The sequence below is a fragment of the Phaseolus vulgaris genome, chromosome 2, assembly GCF_051622355.1.
Source record: "Phaseolus vulgaris cultivar YP4 chromosome 2, ASM5162235v1, whole genome shotgun sequence".
Classification (NCBI taxonomy): Eukaryota; Viridiplantae; Streptophyta; class Magnoliopsida; order Fabales; family Fabaceae; genus Phaseolus; species Phaseolus vulgaris.
Window position 1 is genome coordinate 49216509 of NC_143499.1, and position 20550 is coordinate 49237058.

Consider the following 20550-nt stretch of genomic DNA (forward strand, 5'->3'; position numbering starts at 1 on the left):
GATGTGAATTAATATGTTTAGTTTTTAAATAGAAAAATATTTTTTATATTAATTTAAAATGATTTGTTTATTATTTTTATAATCATAATAAAATTTTATACATTAAATTTAAAATTTTAAAAAATTAATGTATTTTTTTAAAAAAAATTATGTTAAAATCGTGTTTGATTTATCAGAAATCCAGTAAACATATTTTGAATTGCACACCTTATAAATATATGTTTTTTAAATATTTTATAAATGTCGACAGATTTTTTTACACAAAAACATTGTTTAAGAGACGTGTTAAAATTTTTTAAAAATATATTAAAATTTTGATTTAAGTTATTTATTATTGGGAGGGTGTGAATGTCATGTCACAACAAGATTCAAAAAATGACTTTAGAACGAACTTCTTTTCCTTTACTTAACCCACGTAGGAAGGAACGTGTGAAGTGACCATTTGCCCCATCACATCGCACGAAATAAAGAACCGTTTGGTTGTTCTCCACTGTTTTTTTCTGCTTATGTTACTTTCCCCGTTCGAATTTCCCATCTCTTTGGATGCACATTCTGCGTCCATCGAAGCGCGTTTCGTCGATCCAAAACCATAAACCCTTCTCTCCTTAGATCTCTTTCCCTTCCTTCCTTCAATCTCTCTCCGATTCGATCCGATCTATTTTCCGATTCCAAAATGGCCACCATGACCAGCTTGATCGGTCTCATCAATAAGATCCAACGAGCCTGCACCGTTTTGGGCGATTACGGCGGCGAGGGTTTATCGCTCTGGGAAGCTCTTCCCTCCGTCGCCGTCGTCGGTGGCCAGGTACTGAACACCTTCTCCGGTCACACTGCAATGCTTTCTAACTCTTTATTTCTTTCTGTTTTTCAAATTTGTTTTGTGGAATATCAGAGTTCGGGAAAATCGTCGGTGCTTGAAAGCGTGGTGGGAAGAGATTTTCTGCCTCGTGGATCTGGTAATTCTCACTCTCTTTCTTACGAGATCTCTCTGGCAATGGTTTTCATTAAGCATTACTCCTAATATATATAGAGATTTTGGTTTACTGAAAATAGCTTCTCCTTGTGGCCCTGATCTTTTTATTTATCTATTTTTATTATTGTTATTATTGGTGCAAGAACACTTAAAGATAGTTACTAAAATAGAAAGAACAGTTATCTGAACAGTTTTCATAAAAAAAAGTTATTATCTAAATGTTGTGAGAATAAGGGTAAAATAGTATGAAAAATGTGCACACCAAAGCCACTCACGAAAATGGGTATCCTTTAAATATTAGTATAGATTATTATTATTATTATTATTGTTGTTGCTGTTGTTACTATTTTCTGTTTTTACTACAAGACGCGCGAGGATTGTTATAACTTATTTCCTTGCCTCTGAATTTTTTTTTTAAAATTTTTTTGTTTTGTTTTCTTTAAGGTATTGTTACACGGAGACCATTAGTGCTGCAACTTCACAAGACAGACAATGGGACACAGGAATATGCGGAGTTTCTTCACTTACCGAGAAAGAGATTCACTGACTTCGGTAAATGAAGTTTCTATCTAAATTTCCTGTTTCAGTTTATTTTCTGTGTTAATAAAAGTGTAAATAGTTTTGATGGTAGTGTAGCTTTTAAATAAAAGTAGAGCTTGTGAGCTTGTGGGTGATAGATATGTAGTATTTATACATAGCAAGGGCCTGTTTGAGCTTGGGGATTTATTATGTTTGTTTGTGTCCATTGTTCAGTGTGTGGATAACAAATAACAGCTGCAGTTAGAGTTTGAACTATTGTAATGTCTCAATTAATTGGTTCTACAATGATCCTTTATGCCCTTGCAGCTGCTGTGAGGAAGGAAATTGCAGATGAAACAGATCGTATAACTGGGAAGACAAAGCAAATTTCTAACATTCCAATTCAGCTCAGCATTTATTCTCCTAATGGTTTGTACCTGTATTGTCCGTTGCTAGCATGACATGAATCTTAAAAGCAATTGATTGAGAACTTATAATGATGTCCTGTATCTCTCTATTACCATTTCCATCTTATTTCTCATTTGATTGTGGTGACTAATGATGGCTTATAATTTAAAGAATGGCTACATTTTGTGACATCGTTGAATGAATCTTCTCTTCCAAAACTAGGAGGATTTGGTCTTCTGAACTTGAATATTCTTGTCCTTTTCTGCTGGTGATTCTACAAATTAATTATCCAACCCATAGTTTCCATGATTGTTTTATAAGCTGAGTATCCCTTTAACCATGCACTTCGGCTTCAATTGATGCCTTATGACCGGTTAGGTTGTTTGATCTGAATTTACAAATTATGCGTTAAGTTTGTTCAAAACTTTATATTTCTTGAAATCATCATAATATTAATCTCAGAAAATGTAGATTGACTATAGTAATTTTGAGAATCATCGTTAACAGACAGTGATTGCTTTAAAGAGAAGATTCCTTGCCACATTTAATTTTGCTGCTTATATAATTTTGGAAATCATATTTATTTATTTATTTCTTGGTTGAAGATCAATTGGCTTTCTCATTTAGTCCTTACCAGCCGTGTTGAACAACAGGAATATGGAAGACATAGTTAATGCCCTCTTTCTGTATGACATAGTTATGTGGCATTTTTTTTTTTGCAGTTGTAAATTTAACCCTCATAGATCTTCCTGGGCTGACAAAGGTTGCAGTAGGTAAACCTCAGTATATTTCTCTGTATGTTATACAGTTTGAGTTGTATTCTGAGAGGAATCATTAGAACCTCAGACATATGACCGTGTTTTGCCTTCTTTTTTGAAGAGGGACAGCAGGAGAGTATTGTTCAAGATATCGAAAACATGGTTCGATCTTATGTTGAAAAGGTAAATTATACTTTTGTTATGAAGAGAAACATGAAGTATTCGGATGATTTTAATTTTTTATAAGACGAGCTTGATATAAAGAATTTATCTAAATCACTGTTATTTAAAGAAGAAATATGATTAATCACTCGTTGAACCCCTTCAAATCACACTGCTTTCAGGTAATCAACAATTTATCTTTAGATTAAATTAAATGCCATTATTATAATTATTTATCACAAAAAGTTAAAAAAAATATAAATCGTACCATTAAAATAAATGACATCATTAAAATTAATAGTTTTGTTTAAAAAACAAAATAAAACATATTTAAATATAATAATTCAATATAGTTAAATTGTTGATAGGCTTTTTATAAAGCGTTTACTTTTTCTTTTTTTTTATATTTTAACTTCGAGTTTACGTGTTTTGTAGTTCTTTTTTCAGTGAGAAAAAAATAAAAACCCATTTTTTTGTGAAAAAGTTGACTCTGCTTGTTTTTAAATTTCAAAACTCATTTAATTCCAATGATTTCTTTTATCTATTGTTACAAGAATATTCTGCTGATTGGCTTAGTTGTCATTGCTTGTAATCAGTCTACGTTCACTTTGAACCCTGCAATTTATATTTTTCGTTTAAAGCAAATTGAACTGCCTTTCTTGTGTACTTATGTCAAATTCATTGTCTACTCTTGTTCATATAAATTATCTTCAATGTTTCTTGTAAACAATCTAATTGAGCTCTTCAATTGTGAAGCCAAATTGCATTATCTTAGCTATCTCTCCCGCAAATCAAGATATTGCCACATCAGATGCCATAAAAATCGCAAGAGAAGTTGATCCTTCAGGTATGGCTGTTTATATTGGAAGCAATTCCAAGGGTAGATTTGGATTCATTCAATTTTCTTTTTTCTCATTCTTTCTTGGCCAGCTTTCATTTAGAAAAAAAAAAAACTTCTCTTCATTGTACTTTTTCAGGTGAAAGAACGTTTGGTGTTGTTACCAAACTTGATCTTATGGATAAAGGAACTAATGCGGTTGATGTATGATTTCTTAACAGCTGCAACCATCTTCTGTTTTGTTCTTCAGTAACTTAAATTGATTTCCTTGCACTTAAATGAGATTGTTAGTTGCAAAATGACGGAAGGTTTTAAATGTGAAACATGAAGGTTCTCGAGGGAAGGCAATACAGGCTGCAGCATCCATGGGTTGGAATTGTGAACCGTTCACAAGCTGATATTAATAAGAATGTTGACATGATTGCTGCTCGTAGGAAGGAACGTGAATATTTTGAGACAAGTCCTGAATATGGACATTTGGCACATAAAATGGGATCAGAATATCTTGCTAAGCTTTTATCTCAGGTATTATATTCTATGTATTTTGAGTAACATTTTGATAAATTACTGAACTTACTTTTATTCAATTGATTTTTTTTCTTTCACTGGTTTTTATGATTACAGCATTTGGAGCAAGTTATCAGGCAGAAGATACCAAGTATCATTTCCTTAATAAATAAGACTATTGATGAGCTAAATGCCGAGCTGGACCGAATTGGCAGGCCAATTGCTGTGGATTCAGGGGTCAGAACCGATACCTGAGCTGAATTCTTTAATTGACAATACTTTATTTCTGAGTGTTTTAAGCTGTGTTACTTGTTTACGTAGGCCCAACTATACACTATTTTAGAGATGTGTCGTGCATTTGACAAAGTATTTAAAGAACACCTGGAGGGAGGGTAACTGCTGCTACTGAGCTCTAGAATTAGCTCCTAGTCTACTTTTGTTTCTTTCTATAACAAATGAATTTTATGCATCTCTTTTTCGTTTTTTTTTCATTTCAACTGTTTGATTAGCCAACTAATTTCTTTTCAGCCGTGCTGGTGGGGACCGGATATATGGAGTTTTTGATCACCAATTACCAGCTGCTCTAAAAAAGCTCCCTTTCGATCGCCATCTTTCGCTGAAAAATGTCCAGAGAGTTGTCACTGAAGCTGATGGTTATCAGCCCCATCTGATTGCTCCAGAGCAGGGTTATAGAAGACTAATTGAAGGATCTATCGGCTATTTCAAAGGCCCAGCTGAAGCATCCGTGGATGCTGTAAACGTTTTTACTTTGTTATATTCTGTTTTAGTCTGTCATCCTGTTCCTTGGTATGATGAAATTACCAGATATTAATATGAAATACATGCTTGTTTAGACATGAGATGTCCTCAACAACTACTGTATTGCTTTCTCTCTTTTTTCCCAAATCACTTCTAAAGTGATCCATCTCAGTGTTGATCACAGCAGGAGGTAATTATGAAGAGGCAAAATCAAGCTAATGGAAATCCTGAGATCACGTGAATATATAGAAGCATGCTATTGTGAACGTCTTCATAGTTTTCCTCTTTTCTTTCACGTCAACCCAAACCTGGAATGTTGTTAAACTGAAATTTCATGTGGATTGATTCTGTTTTGCTTTCTGAATCCCTTTGCTAATAAATAATTTTCCATGATAAAATCCTGACATATTTTATACCAAAAATCACATTTATAATTGTTTTTCTTATACTCGTTGTATACTGCATGATGGTTGTTTTTCGTTTACTTTTTGTCACTGAAATGAGATAAAAATAGTTACTCCACAAGAGGAACTGTTTTCCCCATTTACATTTGTTTTTTTTTTATATTAAATGGTTCTATGTGATTTTGTTCTTTCCATTTCTGAACTACATCCGTTCTTCTATTATACAGGTTCACTTTGTTTTAAAGGAACTTGTACGGAAATCAATTGCAGAAACTGAGGTAAAGCAGTGCACAAGTTGATGAAACTCTTTTCAGACATGTCATAATTTTAAAATTTTAAAATAAATAAGGTGCAAGTTGGATGCGCCTGTTCTTATATCACACCTAATTCATGGGTCTGAGTTGGTTATTAGGATTCCTTTTTGGGTGTGAAAAAATGAGTTAATCTTTGAAGCCTAATAATGAAGGATATGAATAATTGCTAAATAACTGATGTAAGGTGCCGTTCCAGGGCCTGTTAATAGTTTTTCTATCATTAACTTTAGTATCTGAAGGGGTGAATTTGGACGGGGAAATATTACTGGGGAAGAGATTATTAAATTAAATCTTACAGTTGGCCTATTTATGACATGTAGGAACTAAAAAGATTTCCAACACTTGCAAATGATATAGCAACTGCTTCAAATGAATCTCTGGAAAAATTCCGAGAAGAAAGCAGGAAGACAGTTACACGGTTGGTTGATATGGAGTCTAGCTATCTAACAGTGGAGTTTTTCAGGAAGATTCATTTTGAACCAGAAAAGAATCCAACTGGACCACCAAATCCAAATCGGAATGGTCCCCCAAATATGGACAGTTACACTGACAATCACCTGCGCAAAATTGGTAACATAATTTTCCTCAAGCCTTTTTGTAACGTTTAAGTGTAATATTGTGGTAATTAGTATATTATTATTCTAGGACTACAAGACTGATTAGATGGATAAGCTTATAGAAACCATGTCTTTTTTACTGAATTTAAGACTCGTCTTTCATCGAAAGTAAAAGTTATGTAATGTTTGTAAGCAATATTTGGGAACTTCTTTGGTTAGCATATGTCGTTTTCAATTAAAAAGGCCATTTTTTTTCTCTAAAAGATCATTTTTTTTCATAATCTCATTCACTCTAAATTATTGAAAATTGTGTCTGAAAAAGTTAGGGTTTTGGGGAAGATGTGTAAATCCCTTTTCTCTCATATCTTGTGTAAGTTTTTGTTCCTATAAAATAAAGAGCCAGATTTGTTGAAATTCATTTAAATCCCCTTGACAAGAGGGCTTAAATTTAAATGGCATAATTCCACTTAATTTGGGTTTTGATTAGAGAGTGTTTTTACAGTCATTATTCTGTGTATTATATATTATGCTCCCTGATACAGGATCAAATGTAAGTTCCTATATCAGTATGGTTTGCGATACACTGAAGAATACCATACCCAAGGCCGTGGTTCATTGTCAAGTTAGAGAGGCTAAGCGATCTTTGCTAAACCACTTTTACGTTCAAGTAGGGAGGAAGGAGGTATGATTTTATCTTCGGGCTAAATTTTTCCCATCTTAGATTCAATTTTCTCGCATTCCTTAAATATGTTATAATTACAATGCCATGCCGCTTATTTCCATGGAAAACTTAATGAACCTGGTCCAAGTATAAGCTTACGAAATGAATATTTTTTGTCAATATTATGAAGTATACTGTTGCATTAAGTTTTTTGAAATTGTAAAAATATAGACGCGAGAAGATATTGGCTTTGAATTTGGGGATGATCAAGATTGGGACAGTCTGTTAGTTAGGCTCCCTGTGTCTTTGTATTTTAATCGGGTTAAATTACAATGTTGGTCTTTTTTTAAAAAAAATCCGAAATTTGGGTCTAATCTTCATTTTTTGTATTGTTATGTTTTAATTAATTAAATTATTTTTGATGGTTTGTTAAATGAATGTTAGGTTTATAGTTCAACTGAATGTAAATAAATAAAAGGTATGCAAAAGTGAGAATTAGTAGGTCAAGAATAAAAATGATTAAAATTGCAATTTAGACATCATGAAATCATGTATAACACAGCTATGCAACTCTGTTGTAAAGGATATCTGTTGTTGCATATGCCAGCTCATATGAGCAAGTTAACAAAGGTTTTAGGGGAAAAGGACAATAGAATGCTGGCTACTTCCCTTGTGATTTGTCAACGATTGTTTAAGCAAGATAGGCACAATACTGGGGACTTGTTTTATTTGTTTGTTGCAACGTGTATATTGCAATTTGATGAAAGCAACCATTTATATTGCAATTTTGTCGAAAGCAACATTGTAACTGATTACAGAAGCTGTTTTGCAGAAGGAAAAATTAAGTGCTATGTTGGATGAAGATCCTTCCCTTATGGAAAGGAGAAATCAAATAGCCAAAAGGCTTGAATTATACAAGCAAGCTAGGGATGATATTGACTCGGTGGCTTGGAAATAATGGGATCCCAGAGTTTGCAACAGATGTTGTGAGATTTGTTATAGATTTTGTAGTTCTTACTATTTTTTAATCAAGCACGAACACAAAAGTCCACGGTTATGGCAAGAAGTGGAATTCGTACTTGCGTATTATTCTTTTGACCCACAGACCACAGTGTATAAAGTTCTATGTTGTGATTTTATGTAACTTACGAGTTGTTAAAGATGTTTGGATTTTACGACCATATAGATTATGTTAGAAGGACTTCTCCATTTTATTAGTCACTTAATTTTCATTCTTTTCTATATATTCCAATCATTACTTGAAATAGAAATTATTAATAGATATTTGCAACCATCTGTTCATGAATTTTGGTCCTTACAAAAATAAGAAAATGAAAAAAGTCGGAGAAAGTTATTAAAAGAGATCTTAGGTTAAATACTTTTTAATAAAATCATTCACATTTTCATTGGTGCTGTTGAATTATTTATTTCCACTCGACTTTATTATAAACCGTACGTTTAATTATGGTTTAATTGAAAATTTCGAGTGAATTTTAGAAAAAAAATAATCAATAACGTGTAAAAGATAGAGTCGGGTTCTCTGCAGTTGAAAATTTGACTGCGTTAATCACATTCTTTTAAAAAAAATCTTACACTCTAAACTATAAAATCATAATTTGAAAAATTACACACTTCGAATTTGAAACTGCACGTTGGCCCTGCAGTTTTTTTCAACTCCAGATACTCCTAAACACATGAAAGTAATTTAATTTCTTAAAATTAGATATCAAATGAAACTCATAATATGACTAGTTTACTTCTGAACACAACATCCAACATTCATAAATGGATAATCATAGTTATAATTTTAGTAGCATTGGTTAAGCATTTATCTACTTTTTTTTATCCGTAGAAAGAACTAAGAAGACTTATAATAACTCCAAAACCCCATTTAATTAAGGATTTATTAACTTTCAATCCTCATACTTATATTCCTTCAATTTCTTCTTTTTTTCCTTCCTATATTATATTGGTTGTATGAGAGTTGATGTAAAGAAATAATAATAATAATAATAATAATAATAAAAGAATTAATTATTAACAAAACTATTGTAAAAGAAAAAGGAGGGATGGTACAAGAGGCAAAAACTCTGTGATGATGATGTACAGAAGTTTGTTTCCTAGTGTGATAGTTATAGAGGGTAGAGGAGCATATAATATAGTTCAAAGAACACTGGTAATACACACGTCATGTCATATAACAATCATATATATAATATAGTTGATATACAAAACCAAACTGCTAAACAAAACCCATTTTTGCAACCAAAATCTTGTGTTGAGATTGAGAGAGAAGAGGGTCTGGTTTTATGCCCTTCACAGACTTGCCAGGCACAACTCATGCAACTCATTCAGTATCCATTCCTCTCCAGTGTGTCCTCCCAACACCAGCACCCTAGTCCCTCCAACCACACAAGTGCTATGACCCCAAGCAAACTTAGGTGGTTGCCCTGGAACATTGAGGATTCTCCAAGATGGTTTCTCCTCAGAAGGGTCCAAGAGAAAGAGCTGAGATGGTGAGTGAAGACCTGCAATGGAACCTCCAAATATAATGATCCTCCCACAAGGCATGCTCACAGCAACATGGTCCAGCCTAGGAGGAGGAACAACACCACTTTGACTTGCTAATCCTGTGAATGCACTATACTCTAGTTGCCTCCACTGTGGTTCTTCATCTTCTAAGTCAATTGTGTAAGCCTCACCTGATCTTAGCCGCAAGTGTCCACTCTTGGCAAGTCCACCAAACATCAGAAGCTTTGTCCTCCCATAGACTGAGAGTGAGTGCCCCAACCGAGATGGTGGAGCCCATGATGTTGGAATTTCTCTCCATGTTGGATTATCTATTGTCAGATCCAGCAAATACGTGTCACTGAGAAGTACACCTGCATCTGTGCACCCACCTGAGACCACCAATTTTGACCCTTCAATTGTGCAAGAACTATGCCATGATCTAGGAAGTGGTGGTGTTCCACCACATACTTCCCTCCATGTTGGCTGTTGAGCATCCAAATCAAGCACAAAGACATCATTGAGCAGTCCTTGCCTCCCACAGCCACCAAAAACCACCAACCAAGAACCGTTTAAGCACGAGAGTGTGTGGCCCCACCTTCCTGGTGGGGATGATTTCACAATAACCCGGCGCCATTCTGGATTTTTCGCATCGAGATTTAGAACAAAAGTGTCATCCATAGGCTGCATGTCCACTCCTTCACCTCCAAACAACACCAGCCGGTTTCCTGCAGCACAAGCACTGAAATTGCAGCGTGAAGGCTCCACTGCGCCTCCAACTGTCATTTTTCTCCAACAAACAGCCTCAAGGGTGGTGAGTTCGCGAGTCAGACGACCCCATCCTAGCTTCTTGGTCATCAGCTCCAATGTGCCGGTCACTTCTTTGCCCCACGCATTTTGACATACCATCTTCCTGACATGCTCATTCTTCGTTAATTGACGTATTCTCCTACATACAGACCCAATGGATGCAACATCTCTTGGTGTCAAGCGTGACAAAATGTTGTGAGCCAATACTTCGTCGGAAAGCTGCAGAATGCCGCACATCTCTTGCTGCTGGCTGTACAAACACTGTCCACTCTTTGGAGAATATTCACCATTCTTGTCAAACTCTTGATTGCAAGTCTCTTTGAACACTGGATATGAGACTCGGTTCAGATCTATATTTGCCTCAGAAAAGAGTTGGATACCTATTACGTGTGTCACGGTCCCATCATCGTCATGAATTGGTGCAAGTCTTAATCTGTTCACCAAAGGTGTGCCATCCTTTCTGAAATTCAGAAGTTCACCTTGGAACTCCACACCTTCCTCAAGACATCTTCTGATCTCAGACACAACAACAGGATCCACCAAAGGGTGTCGCCTCTGAGCTCGAGGATCTCTATACTGTAAGAACCGACTGAAACAAAAGAAATTTCAAAGCAATTATTGAACATCAATTTAGAAACTATTTATCAATAATAGAAACTAATTTAGAAACCAATAATTTTTTTACTCTCTAAAATAGTATCTAATTTAGTCAATATAGCAACTAATTATTTTTAGTCTTTAAAATTAGTTTTTATTTAATAATTTTCTAGTAGTGATAACTCTAATCAGTATATAACAAAATCTTATCCCATTAGGGATTGCACGATGCCATTTGGTACATTAAAAACCAAAAGTTTCAAAACAAATTGTTTCTATTAGGGGATTGAGTAAGGAACTGCAAGAAGGATTTACAAGAAAACAAACTCTTAAGCTTAACTGGCTAGCTTCCCTACTGTTGACAACCTAAAAATAACATTTTAAATCAATATCCTCAATCAAAATCTTTCTCAAAGTTAGTTGAAGCACAGTCTCAAACTGATGATATTACATCATAATATTCTATGTACCCATTTTCTTAAGAATTAGATATTTTTCATGTCCTTAAATTTGATAAAGTGTTTTTGGTCATCCAAATTAAAAAGTTATTTCTTTAGTCCCACAACCCTCTTTTAGTCCTTACCAGGGGTCTAAGATGATCACAAAAAATAAATCTTAAGGACTAAATGTGGACTTTTTTCAAATTAGGGAGCCGAAAAAATCACTTCTAATTTGGGAACCAAAACTAAACCAGATTCAAATCAGAGACACCAAAAACTCTTAAAACAAAACAAGAAAGTTATCCCTCACTAACCGTTGATAATACACATTTTTCAAATTATTTTAACCACACATGCATGTCCTACTACATTTGTTTCGCTGAAAATTCATACCAGCAATAATATTATGACACTAACAAGAAAAACAGAAGTATCAGCCGATCGTAACTTTCATAAAGCATATTGTAAAAAGGCAAAAACAAGGGTTCCAAAAGGATGCACGAAAAAAGAGTAAAAAGAAGAAAAAAAAATACTCCAGCTTGAGAGATAATAAAAGCACAGAAACAAGAAGTTTAACGGAAGAGCTAATCACAGCCAATGAAAAATTGCTGAAAAAATGCGAAACAGAGGGAAAAACACTACTAATCCTACAAATCATACTTCACAATTCAGTGAAATGTAGTTTGCAGAAGTCACCAGATGTTTCTGAATTATGAATTTTGACACAGTGGAATCCCATCTCTTAACTAGATGGCACAATGGAACACATAAAAAAAATCTCAGCTTAAGCATAGATCTGAAGGAACAGAACAATCCGAGAGACCCAGAAGAGGGGTTCTAGTTTGAGGAAGTTGAATTCAACCCAACCAAGTAAATTTCAGAGTGAAATGCACAAAAGAGCAAAACTGGTCGGAATTTGAACAAAAGAGAGAGAAATGGAAGAAAATTCTAACCAGTTGCGACCGAGGGCCTCGTCAGCACGATACCCAGTGGAGATTTCAAAAATCTTGTTGACATATATGACGGGAAAATCGGGTTCAAGAGCATCAGAGACAACAAAGGATGTTGGGGTTGTCGGATAGAAGAAAATCCCTGGCTTCAGAAGAAGCTCACTATCTTCCTCCTCAACAGCTTCAACACCATCATCATCTTCATCATTCCTCGTGCATTTCAACCTCTTCCCACAGGTCTGAACCTTCTCTTCATCTTCCGCTTTCTCTTTTGCCATAGCCATGTCTTCTTCTTCTTCTTCTCCAACTGCAACAATGAAAAACAACAACAATCTCTCTTTCTTTTCTCTCTCTTGCTCTTCTGACAACGTTAAAGTTGGTGGAATTATGTGACGGAAATGCCCCCGTGAGAGGGAAGAATTACGAGTTTGTTATGAAGGAGATGTTATGGAAACGTTTCTTAAATAATGTATAGAAAATATTATCGACACTCTAGATATTTATTGGTAAGTTTCTAATTCATAATATTATTGAATTTTTTAAAATTATACCATAAATTATAACATAATTTTAAGAAGAAAAAATGCATTATTTTTAAAAAAACTCAAATTTATTATATAAATTTTTATTTTTATTAAAAAAATATGAAATAAATTCTTTTGAATTAATAAAAAAAAATTAAAAAATTATTATTATATATATATTTATGTTCTCGTATTTTATGTTTTAAAAATTATATGTATTTTTTAGTGTCCATGTGTCAGTATTTGAGTGGTATATGAGAGGTGAGAGCAGTGGCAAATTGGTAGTTTAAAGAGAAGAGAAGGGTGAAAAGGAAGGGGAATGGAGTCAACGTGGGGAACACTGAGGTGGTGTGATATTTTAGTAGAAAATATCTATAAGTGAATTCCGACCACGTCATAGGAATGCAAGGAACAAGATATTTATTTCTGGGACTTGATTTTTCTCTTTCCTTTTCCACACAAATATCATCTCACTTTCTTTTTTCTTCTTTTTTTTCCTTCACTTCTGTCACCTTTCTCTGCTATTTTTCTTTTTATTTCTCAATTTCTTAAAGCCAACTTTCAAATCACTAATGCATAAATCTTATAAAACACGTTTCGACTTCAGTTCAGATAATATCAAGATCTCAAATCTCTTGTTATTATTCTTCTGTTCTTGTACTAAAATAATAGTTTCCAGGCGAGATTATGAGAAATTCTCATAAACGGTAATAATGTTTCGATTTCAACTCCGTTGAGCGTTATATTGGAGGTATTATTTGTTTTAGAGGTCGATGTTTTGTAGTGGTGTTATCTTTAAAAAACGTATCAATGAGTTAAGGGAGAAAGATATGTTTAAACTATTATTGATTTCGACTTCTAAGTATTGTAAAACTATATTAACCGTACCAGGACACACTAGATTTAAATATATTAATCTCACATTAAAATTAAAGACTCCCTGTTATAAAATTAAGAAATTGTTGTTTAGAATTTTAAAATTTTAAGTATGCATAAAAGATTAAAATTTGCAAAAAAGAATAAAATTAAAAGTTTTTGGTATTATTATCTCTTTTTTATGATCATAGTTTCACTAATGTGCATGTAACTAAAGGTAAAGGAACTCATTTCCTTTCTTAATTATATTTTAGTTTCTAAGTATGATCCAAACTTATTTTCTGTGATAACTTTGCATGCGATAAATAAACTATTTGAATTAACATTTTATGAAATAATTTTGTATACAAGTACATTTTATATATAATTTTGGACTAGAGTTCCAAATTTTATTTTGAAGTAAAACTGAACTTTTGTTAGCATTTCATTTCATGTTTGAAAGCTTTTGCGAATGAATGCTGGGTTAGTGTTATATGACTGTATTAAAAGTAACGATATATGAAAAGTAAACTTTTGGTGTGGTGATTAAATTGCCAAATGAAATTGGTAGGTGAATATTTCAATGTAATATTTTAACAATATATGAAAAACAAACTTTGGTGTGGTATTTAAATTGTGAAATGACATGTGGTAGGTGAATATTTCAATGTAATCTTTTAATAAGAATTTGTCTTAAAATCAACTAATGATATTTTATATTATACAAGGGAGTGGAAATTTACGAGTTACAAACTTAGATTTAAAGTCAATATAATATTATAGTTACTTAAAATATATTTCAATAAAAAGTTATTGAATTTATGAGGTTATTTTGAATTGGATCACGTATAAATATGTTGTTTTATATACGAGTTGATATATATATATATATATATATATATATATATATATATATATATATCATATCAACTAAAATTAAGGACATTACGTTAAATTTAAAATTTAATTATTAATATTTTGATAATCTAGAAAAAAGTTACATTAATTTTTTTAAAAAAATTATTAATCTAGCATTAGCTTTAAAATTTATTATTTAATATTCTAAAGATGCATGTTACGTTATTTAAAGTTCAAATTTTAATAATCCGATTAAAGATCATTAATCATTGTGATTTATATTTTGAACCTATAAAATTATATTGGCTTAAAAAGTTTATGATTTGTTGTGAACGTAAATTCATAAAAAAGTGTGATATGACTTGAAGGGAAGTGCAATGTATGTAGATGTTTAAGACAAATATTTATTTTGACCAAATTATGAATTTTCTAGTGATATTACTTTTAATCATATCATTAAGCATGATTTCATTCAGTTTTTAAATTTTTTGGCTGAAGTGACCTAATATTATCCAAGGGAAGAATCTCCCACTATGTAATAGCATAGACATGTAAATTCATAATTTAATAATTCAATGTAAAATAAACAATCTTTTGTACAAAATTGTGATGTTTTTTTACTCTTTAACATAAGCCAATTGTAAATTATATATATATATATATATTAATAAAAATATTAAACCAGTTAGTTTGTTGTTTTGTACACATTATTGTTAATTTAGTGTAAATGATGTGAAGACAATAAAATTTTGAAAACACTTTACACCATTATCAAAAAAATAAATAAAAACATTATCAATAAATTTTAATGTTTATTAATTTTGAATTATTGACTAGTGTGATTCATAAATTCCAAATAAAAATAAGTTTTTCATTGATGTTATTAACTATAAAGTTTGGAAATTTTAAAAAATAAGCAGAGTCAACTTTTTCATAAAAAAATGGATTTTTATTTTTTCTCACTGAAAAAAAAACTATAAAACACGAATATTCTAAACCGTGTCTCTATAGTAAGAAGAGAAAAATATATATTAAAATTTAACTATATTGATTTATTATATTTAGATATGTTTTATGTTTTTGTAAACAAGATATTAATTTTAATGATGTCATTATACGATTTATATTTTTTTTTGCTTTTTGTGATAAATAATTATAATATTGCTATTTAATTTATCTAAAGTTCTATTGAATTAATTTAACACACTTTTTTTATTGTAAAATACAAACATATTCATATTATTATCATAAATAATTGTAAATATAAAAAAGTTAGATATTAACTATGATTAATGTGAGACAATTGATATTAGAGTATAATACTAAAGTTTTTAGAAGAAAGAAAAAGTCTCAGAACATTTCCAACAAAATATACTTAAAAGTTGCTTAAAGTAAACAATTATTGTTTAAAATGACACTTATGTTATAACATTTTATCACGATACTTGAAGTTGTTGTTTACTTTTTTTTTAGTTGTTTCCTTAAAAGTGAAGAAGTTGATCCCAATACTACTAACAATTGCAAATATTATTACATAAAATTATGTATAAATTACAAAATATAAAAATATTAATTACGTAATGAAGAATTAAAAATTATAAATGACTTGATGATAATATGACACATAAAAGCCACATTTTTTAATTTACGAAGTAACTCTCCTAGATTCCTTAATATTCTAATGACACACATTCAATTTATTCAACGTAAAAAAATATTTTTTATTTTAAAAAATAAATAATTTTTATCTTCTCTAAAATAACCACTCTTACCAAATTACACACACATTTTCATATTTTTTATTTATTTTCTAATTATCCAGTTTGAAAATTATTTTTGACTTATGACTGCACCATTCGAAAGTTAATGTTTTGTATGTAAAAAGTTTTCAAAGTATACAATTCAGATATTAATGACTTTATATTGTGTAATATATTTTTTTTTTAACTTTTGAATTATGTAATTTATAAAAAAATTATATATATATATATTTTAAATTACATAATTTGAAAATCATATTTTTAATAAAAAATAAATATAATATAAAATAATAAAATTATTTTTATGGAAAAAAAACTTTATAAATTGTGTAATTTAAAATACTTTCTTCAATCTTCAATATATATTGGGCTGATGACGTATGTAGGGTAATTTGATCTTTTAACCACGTAACGAGGTGCACATGAAAATTATAATTATGGGGTGCAGAAAGAAATAGCAATTATAGAATTGAGTGAGAGTTATTGGGCTGATCTTTTTATAGTATTGGGCCGACCCAACGAGAAGAAGAAGAAGAAGAAGAAGAAGAAGAAGAAGAAGAAGAAGAAGAAGAAGAAGAAGAAAAGCAGTAGCCATTGGTGTTTTGCGACTGCCACCGAACGAAGAAGGTCGGAAACATGAGTTCGTCCAACCTCAGAGATCTTCAACGCGACTTGGAGAACAAAGCCAATGATCTCAGCAAGATTCAAAAGGGCACGCTCGCTATTTTCCCTATCTATTACCTTTTCTATTTGTTTTCACTGTTCTAATTCCTGCAATCAATTCTTCTTTGCAGATATTGCGAAGAATCACCAAATGAGAAAGAAGTACACGATCCAGCTTGGCGAGAACGAGCTCGTCCTTAAGGTACCCTTTTTATCTTGCTCAAATAAAATCATATTCTTTTTATTTGTTGTTTATGCACGGTGTTTCCTCTGGCTCTTCCTGCTCTGTTTGTGTGTTCACCGATTGTGTTTGTTTTAATAAGGAACTTGATTTGTTGAAAGAAGACGCAAATGTTTATAAGTTGATTGGGCCAGTACTTGTTAAGCAAGATTTGGCTGAAGCCAATGCAAATGTCCGCAAAAGAATCGAATACATCTCCGCTGAATTGTAAGCTTGTGTTTTCCTCCCTCCTATTTTTATGGGTATTAGGGTTTATTAATTGTGGTTTCAATTCACATGATTAGGTTATCATAATAACATGGTTGTGTTTCCTCGTTTAGTTAAAATATGTTGCTATTGTATGCCTCTTATTGTGAGATGAAAAGTGACCTAGTTATTCCCGAGGGATACCAGTTAACACTTTGCTGTTACTTGGAAACTACGTGAGATGAAAATGGAATGGTTTTCGAGTTCTATTATTGTTTTCCAATTGATATGATTATTATCTGTGGTTGTATAATGGGGAATCAATGAACTAATTGGTGTCCAGTCCATAGACTTGACTTTTGTAAGTTTGAAAAAAAGAAGGTAAAGTTGAGGCATCTGCTATTTTATATGAATCTATTAACATCAAGGATAGGTAATGGTAACAGACTAAAAGTAGGCTGCTGTTGAATAATTGTAAGAGGTGGATTTTAGGGTACTAGGAAGTGGAAACAATAAGCACTTCTCCTAGTATTTTTTATCATTGTATGTTCTTCTATCTGGGTTTTATTGTAAAGGGCATCCAAGGGGAAGGCTGTCCAAATGGAGTTCCAACATTAGAATATAGTTGCAAACTTAATTAGCGCATAATAGGTACTAACTAATTTTAAGAACATAATACATCATAAATATCAATTTTACCGTCCTAAAGGCACTCCAACTACCTTCAGAAATTGTGGAACTGCATGTCAAGCTTTATACATGGATAGCAAACTTTTGCAGCTCTAGATGTTCATTGTTATGTGATACCATTGTGCTTGAGTTTTGTTTCTACAATGACTACTAAAAATCTTCGCATGACTTTTGAAATCTTACTTATTTCTTCCATATTTCCAACCATCATTTGTAGGAAATCATAAAGTCCTCACTTGATCAATTTATTTCAAAATCAGCTTTTAAACTAGGACTATATTTAAAGCAGTCTTTAGGTAATTATAACCCACAACTACAATGGCCTGTGTAGTTGATTGTCTCATCTTTCATTAATGAATTATAGCTGAGGAATGGGAAAAATTGAATTAGTTTCCAAAACAAAACTTTGATATTGAACATTAACCTTTGGACAATAGTAGTTTACCTTTTGTATCTTGTCTTTTTCCTGATGTATTCCTTTCCAAATGAACCCCATGGCTGTTTTTTCTTCTGAATCCACTGAATTAAGAACTTTGATCAAAGGCTTCTAACCTCCATTGACATGAAATTTCCATCCCGACACTTCTAGATTGTAGATTCCTTAACATTACTTTTCCAGTTTGAAAAGTATATCTTTGTCACTTCATAGCTTTTTGACTAGAATTGTCACAACGTATTCTATGTCTAAATTCAAGGCTATACTGGAATGAAATACTATTAGTGGGCTGTGCTTGGAATATCTAGGCACAAATAGTGTACTTTGAACATTCAGCCTATTTTTTGTTTTATTACACCTCTTTACGCAGCTGGTTCCATGCGCAAACAAAAGAGTAGGCTTGTATTAGGCAGGCAGCAAACATGCACAAATACATTACCAAATATTTTATGACATGGATAGATGCATTACCTTGTCCTGAACTTATCCTCTATGTCCTCTCTTCCCCTTATTTCTAATACTATTCATTGTTGCTGGCTTGTTTGTTTTTTTTGCCATCCTTTTCATTTTATTGTTGAGCCGGTTTTCGTTTCTTAAGGATTTTATAATTTTATTTATTGTTATCACAAATGTAATTGTCTCTGTGTGACAGGAAGCGGCTTGATGCCACTGTTCAAGATTTGGACGAGAAACAAAATAGCAAGAAAGATACGGTTTGTAACACTTTCTTCCTTTTTTTTATCTTTGATCTAGGCTTTCACATGTTTTTTGTCATTGCATCAGATATTTCATGCAGCTAAATTGCTTGTCATTTCAATATCCAAATTTCAAAATTTGTTTTATTTTAAAAATGTAATTATTACTAGGGAAATTATCAAATTACTCCAGGAATAAGTTTTTATGAAATACAGAAGTCATAAATTAAAATTGGTAACTATGTGATGTCATGTTCATGATTATTCACATCGAATTTAGATAAATTGAAAATTCATAGGTTTGTAGTCTTATAACTAACATTTACTTATTACTATATGACTGTAAGGAATAAATGAAAAACTGGTTAATTATATATGTTAATTGTTACTATGTTATATGATAAATATTAAATTAGTTCCGAAACTAGATACAATTCTTAGTGTGTAAAAAGAACTTCTGGAAAAGAATTACAGAATAATATTTGCTGGATCCTAGAGACCAAATATTCCACTGCCTAATATCATTTTGCAGATTCTCCCTCTTATCTAAGGGAGTCTTATTTCCAACTCTGTTACTTCTAGATCCTGCCCAATAAATTAAAATTAAATAAAGTGCTCATGTGCACTGTTTTGGTTGATAAAATCTTTGCTTGTGAAAGAGAACAAAAATTACGGTATATTATGGATATGTGTTATGGTCTACTTATTATGTAGTGATCCAATTTCATGCATTGGTAAAGGATTCCTATAAATGACTGATCTCCTGTTTCTTTTGTCATTCTTGCAGATACTAAAATTGCAACAAAGGATTCAATCTATTCAGTCCGGGAAAGGAAAGGCATAGTTTCTCCTCACTTATTGTTCCAGCATTGTAATTTAACTGTGCTAAGGTTGGATGTGCATTTGTATTTTGCACCTCTTCGTTTTGGACTGAAGTTGACTCTTAGGAATGAAAGAAACCGTTTGGAGATTTGAGTGGATATTGTAGTTTTGGTATCTGTTCATTTTCTTTCAAGTGTGTTCTGTTCGCAGGAAATGAAAGAAAGAATCTGTATAAATTTCTTAATTTTTGAATTATGGTAACTCCATAACATGAAATTTTAACTCTGAACACTTCTTTTTAACATGACTCTCTCTTCCCGTTTGTTAATGTGTATAAATTCAAAACAGCATATTACCTATATCTTCCGTTCACTTGTCTTGCAAACCAAACAATCTCTTTCTCTGTGAGCCTAATGCAGTCAAAACAATTTGGATTCAACTTCTTACATCCCATGAATTTCTTGTGCTGGAATGGACTTTTCAAAATGTAATTTTTATATTTTGAAAAGTCTATTGTGGAATGAAGAGGGGTGACCAGAAATTTCAAGGGTGCAAGGGAGAATCAGCCAAACAATTTTCCTCTAGAAAGTTCCCAACTAACCCATGATAGAAAAAACAAATACCATATCAACTCATTGCTTAAGAAGAAGTTGGT

The 20550-nt window shown here is 32.0% G+C and overlaps 3 protein-coding genes across 3 annotated transcripts; 2 read left to right on the forward strand and 1 right to left on the reverse strand.

Moving 5' to 3' along the window:
• Positions 1-358: 358 nt before the first annotated feature.
• Positions 359-8081, forward strand: LOC137812963 (phragmoplastin DRP1C). The gene is made up of 16 exons (XM_068615224.2): positions 359-805; positions 893-956; positions 1418-1525; positions 1820-1921; positions 2623-2673; positions 2780-2841; positions 3577-3667; positions 3798-3862; positions 3989-4183; positions 4283-4402; positions 4487-4557; positions 4694-4919; positions 5556-5606; positions 5963-6212; positions 6742-6881; positions 7693-8081. Exons 1-16 carry the CDS (start codon positions 674-676, stop codon positions 7816-7818), a joined length of 1854 nt encoding a protein of 617 aa, XP_068471325.1. The 5' UTR covers positions 359-673; the 3' UTR covers positions 7819-8081.
• Positions 8082-8870: 789 nt separating this feature from the next.
• On the reverse strand, positions 8871-12609 carry FKF1 (flavin-binding, kelch repeat, f box 1). The gene is made up of 2 exons (XM_068615223.2): positions 12169-12609; positions 8871-10767 (listed from the first exon to the last, which is right to left on the reverse strand). Exons 1-2 carry the CDS (start codon positions 12447-12449, stop codon positions 9177-9179), a joined length of 1872 nt encoding a protein of 623 aa, XP_068471324.2. The 5' UTR covers positions 12450-12609; the 3' UTR covers positions 8871-9176.
• A 4075-nt stretch (positions 12610-16684) lies between these two features.
• PFD6 (prefoldin 6) lies at positions 16685-20197 on the forward strand. Its single transcript, XM_068615235.2, has 5 exons — positions 16685-16874; positions 16957-17027; positions 17149-17273; positions 19031-19091; positions 19861-20197. Exons 1-5 carry the CDS (start codon positions 16799-16801, stop codon positions 19915-19917), a joined length of 390 nt encoding a protein of 129 aa, XP_068471336.1. The 5' UTR covers positions 16685-16798; the 3' UTR covers positions 19918-20197.
• The last annotated feature ends 353 nt before the right edge of the window (positions 20198-20550 follow it).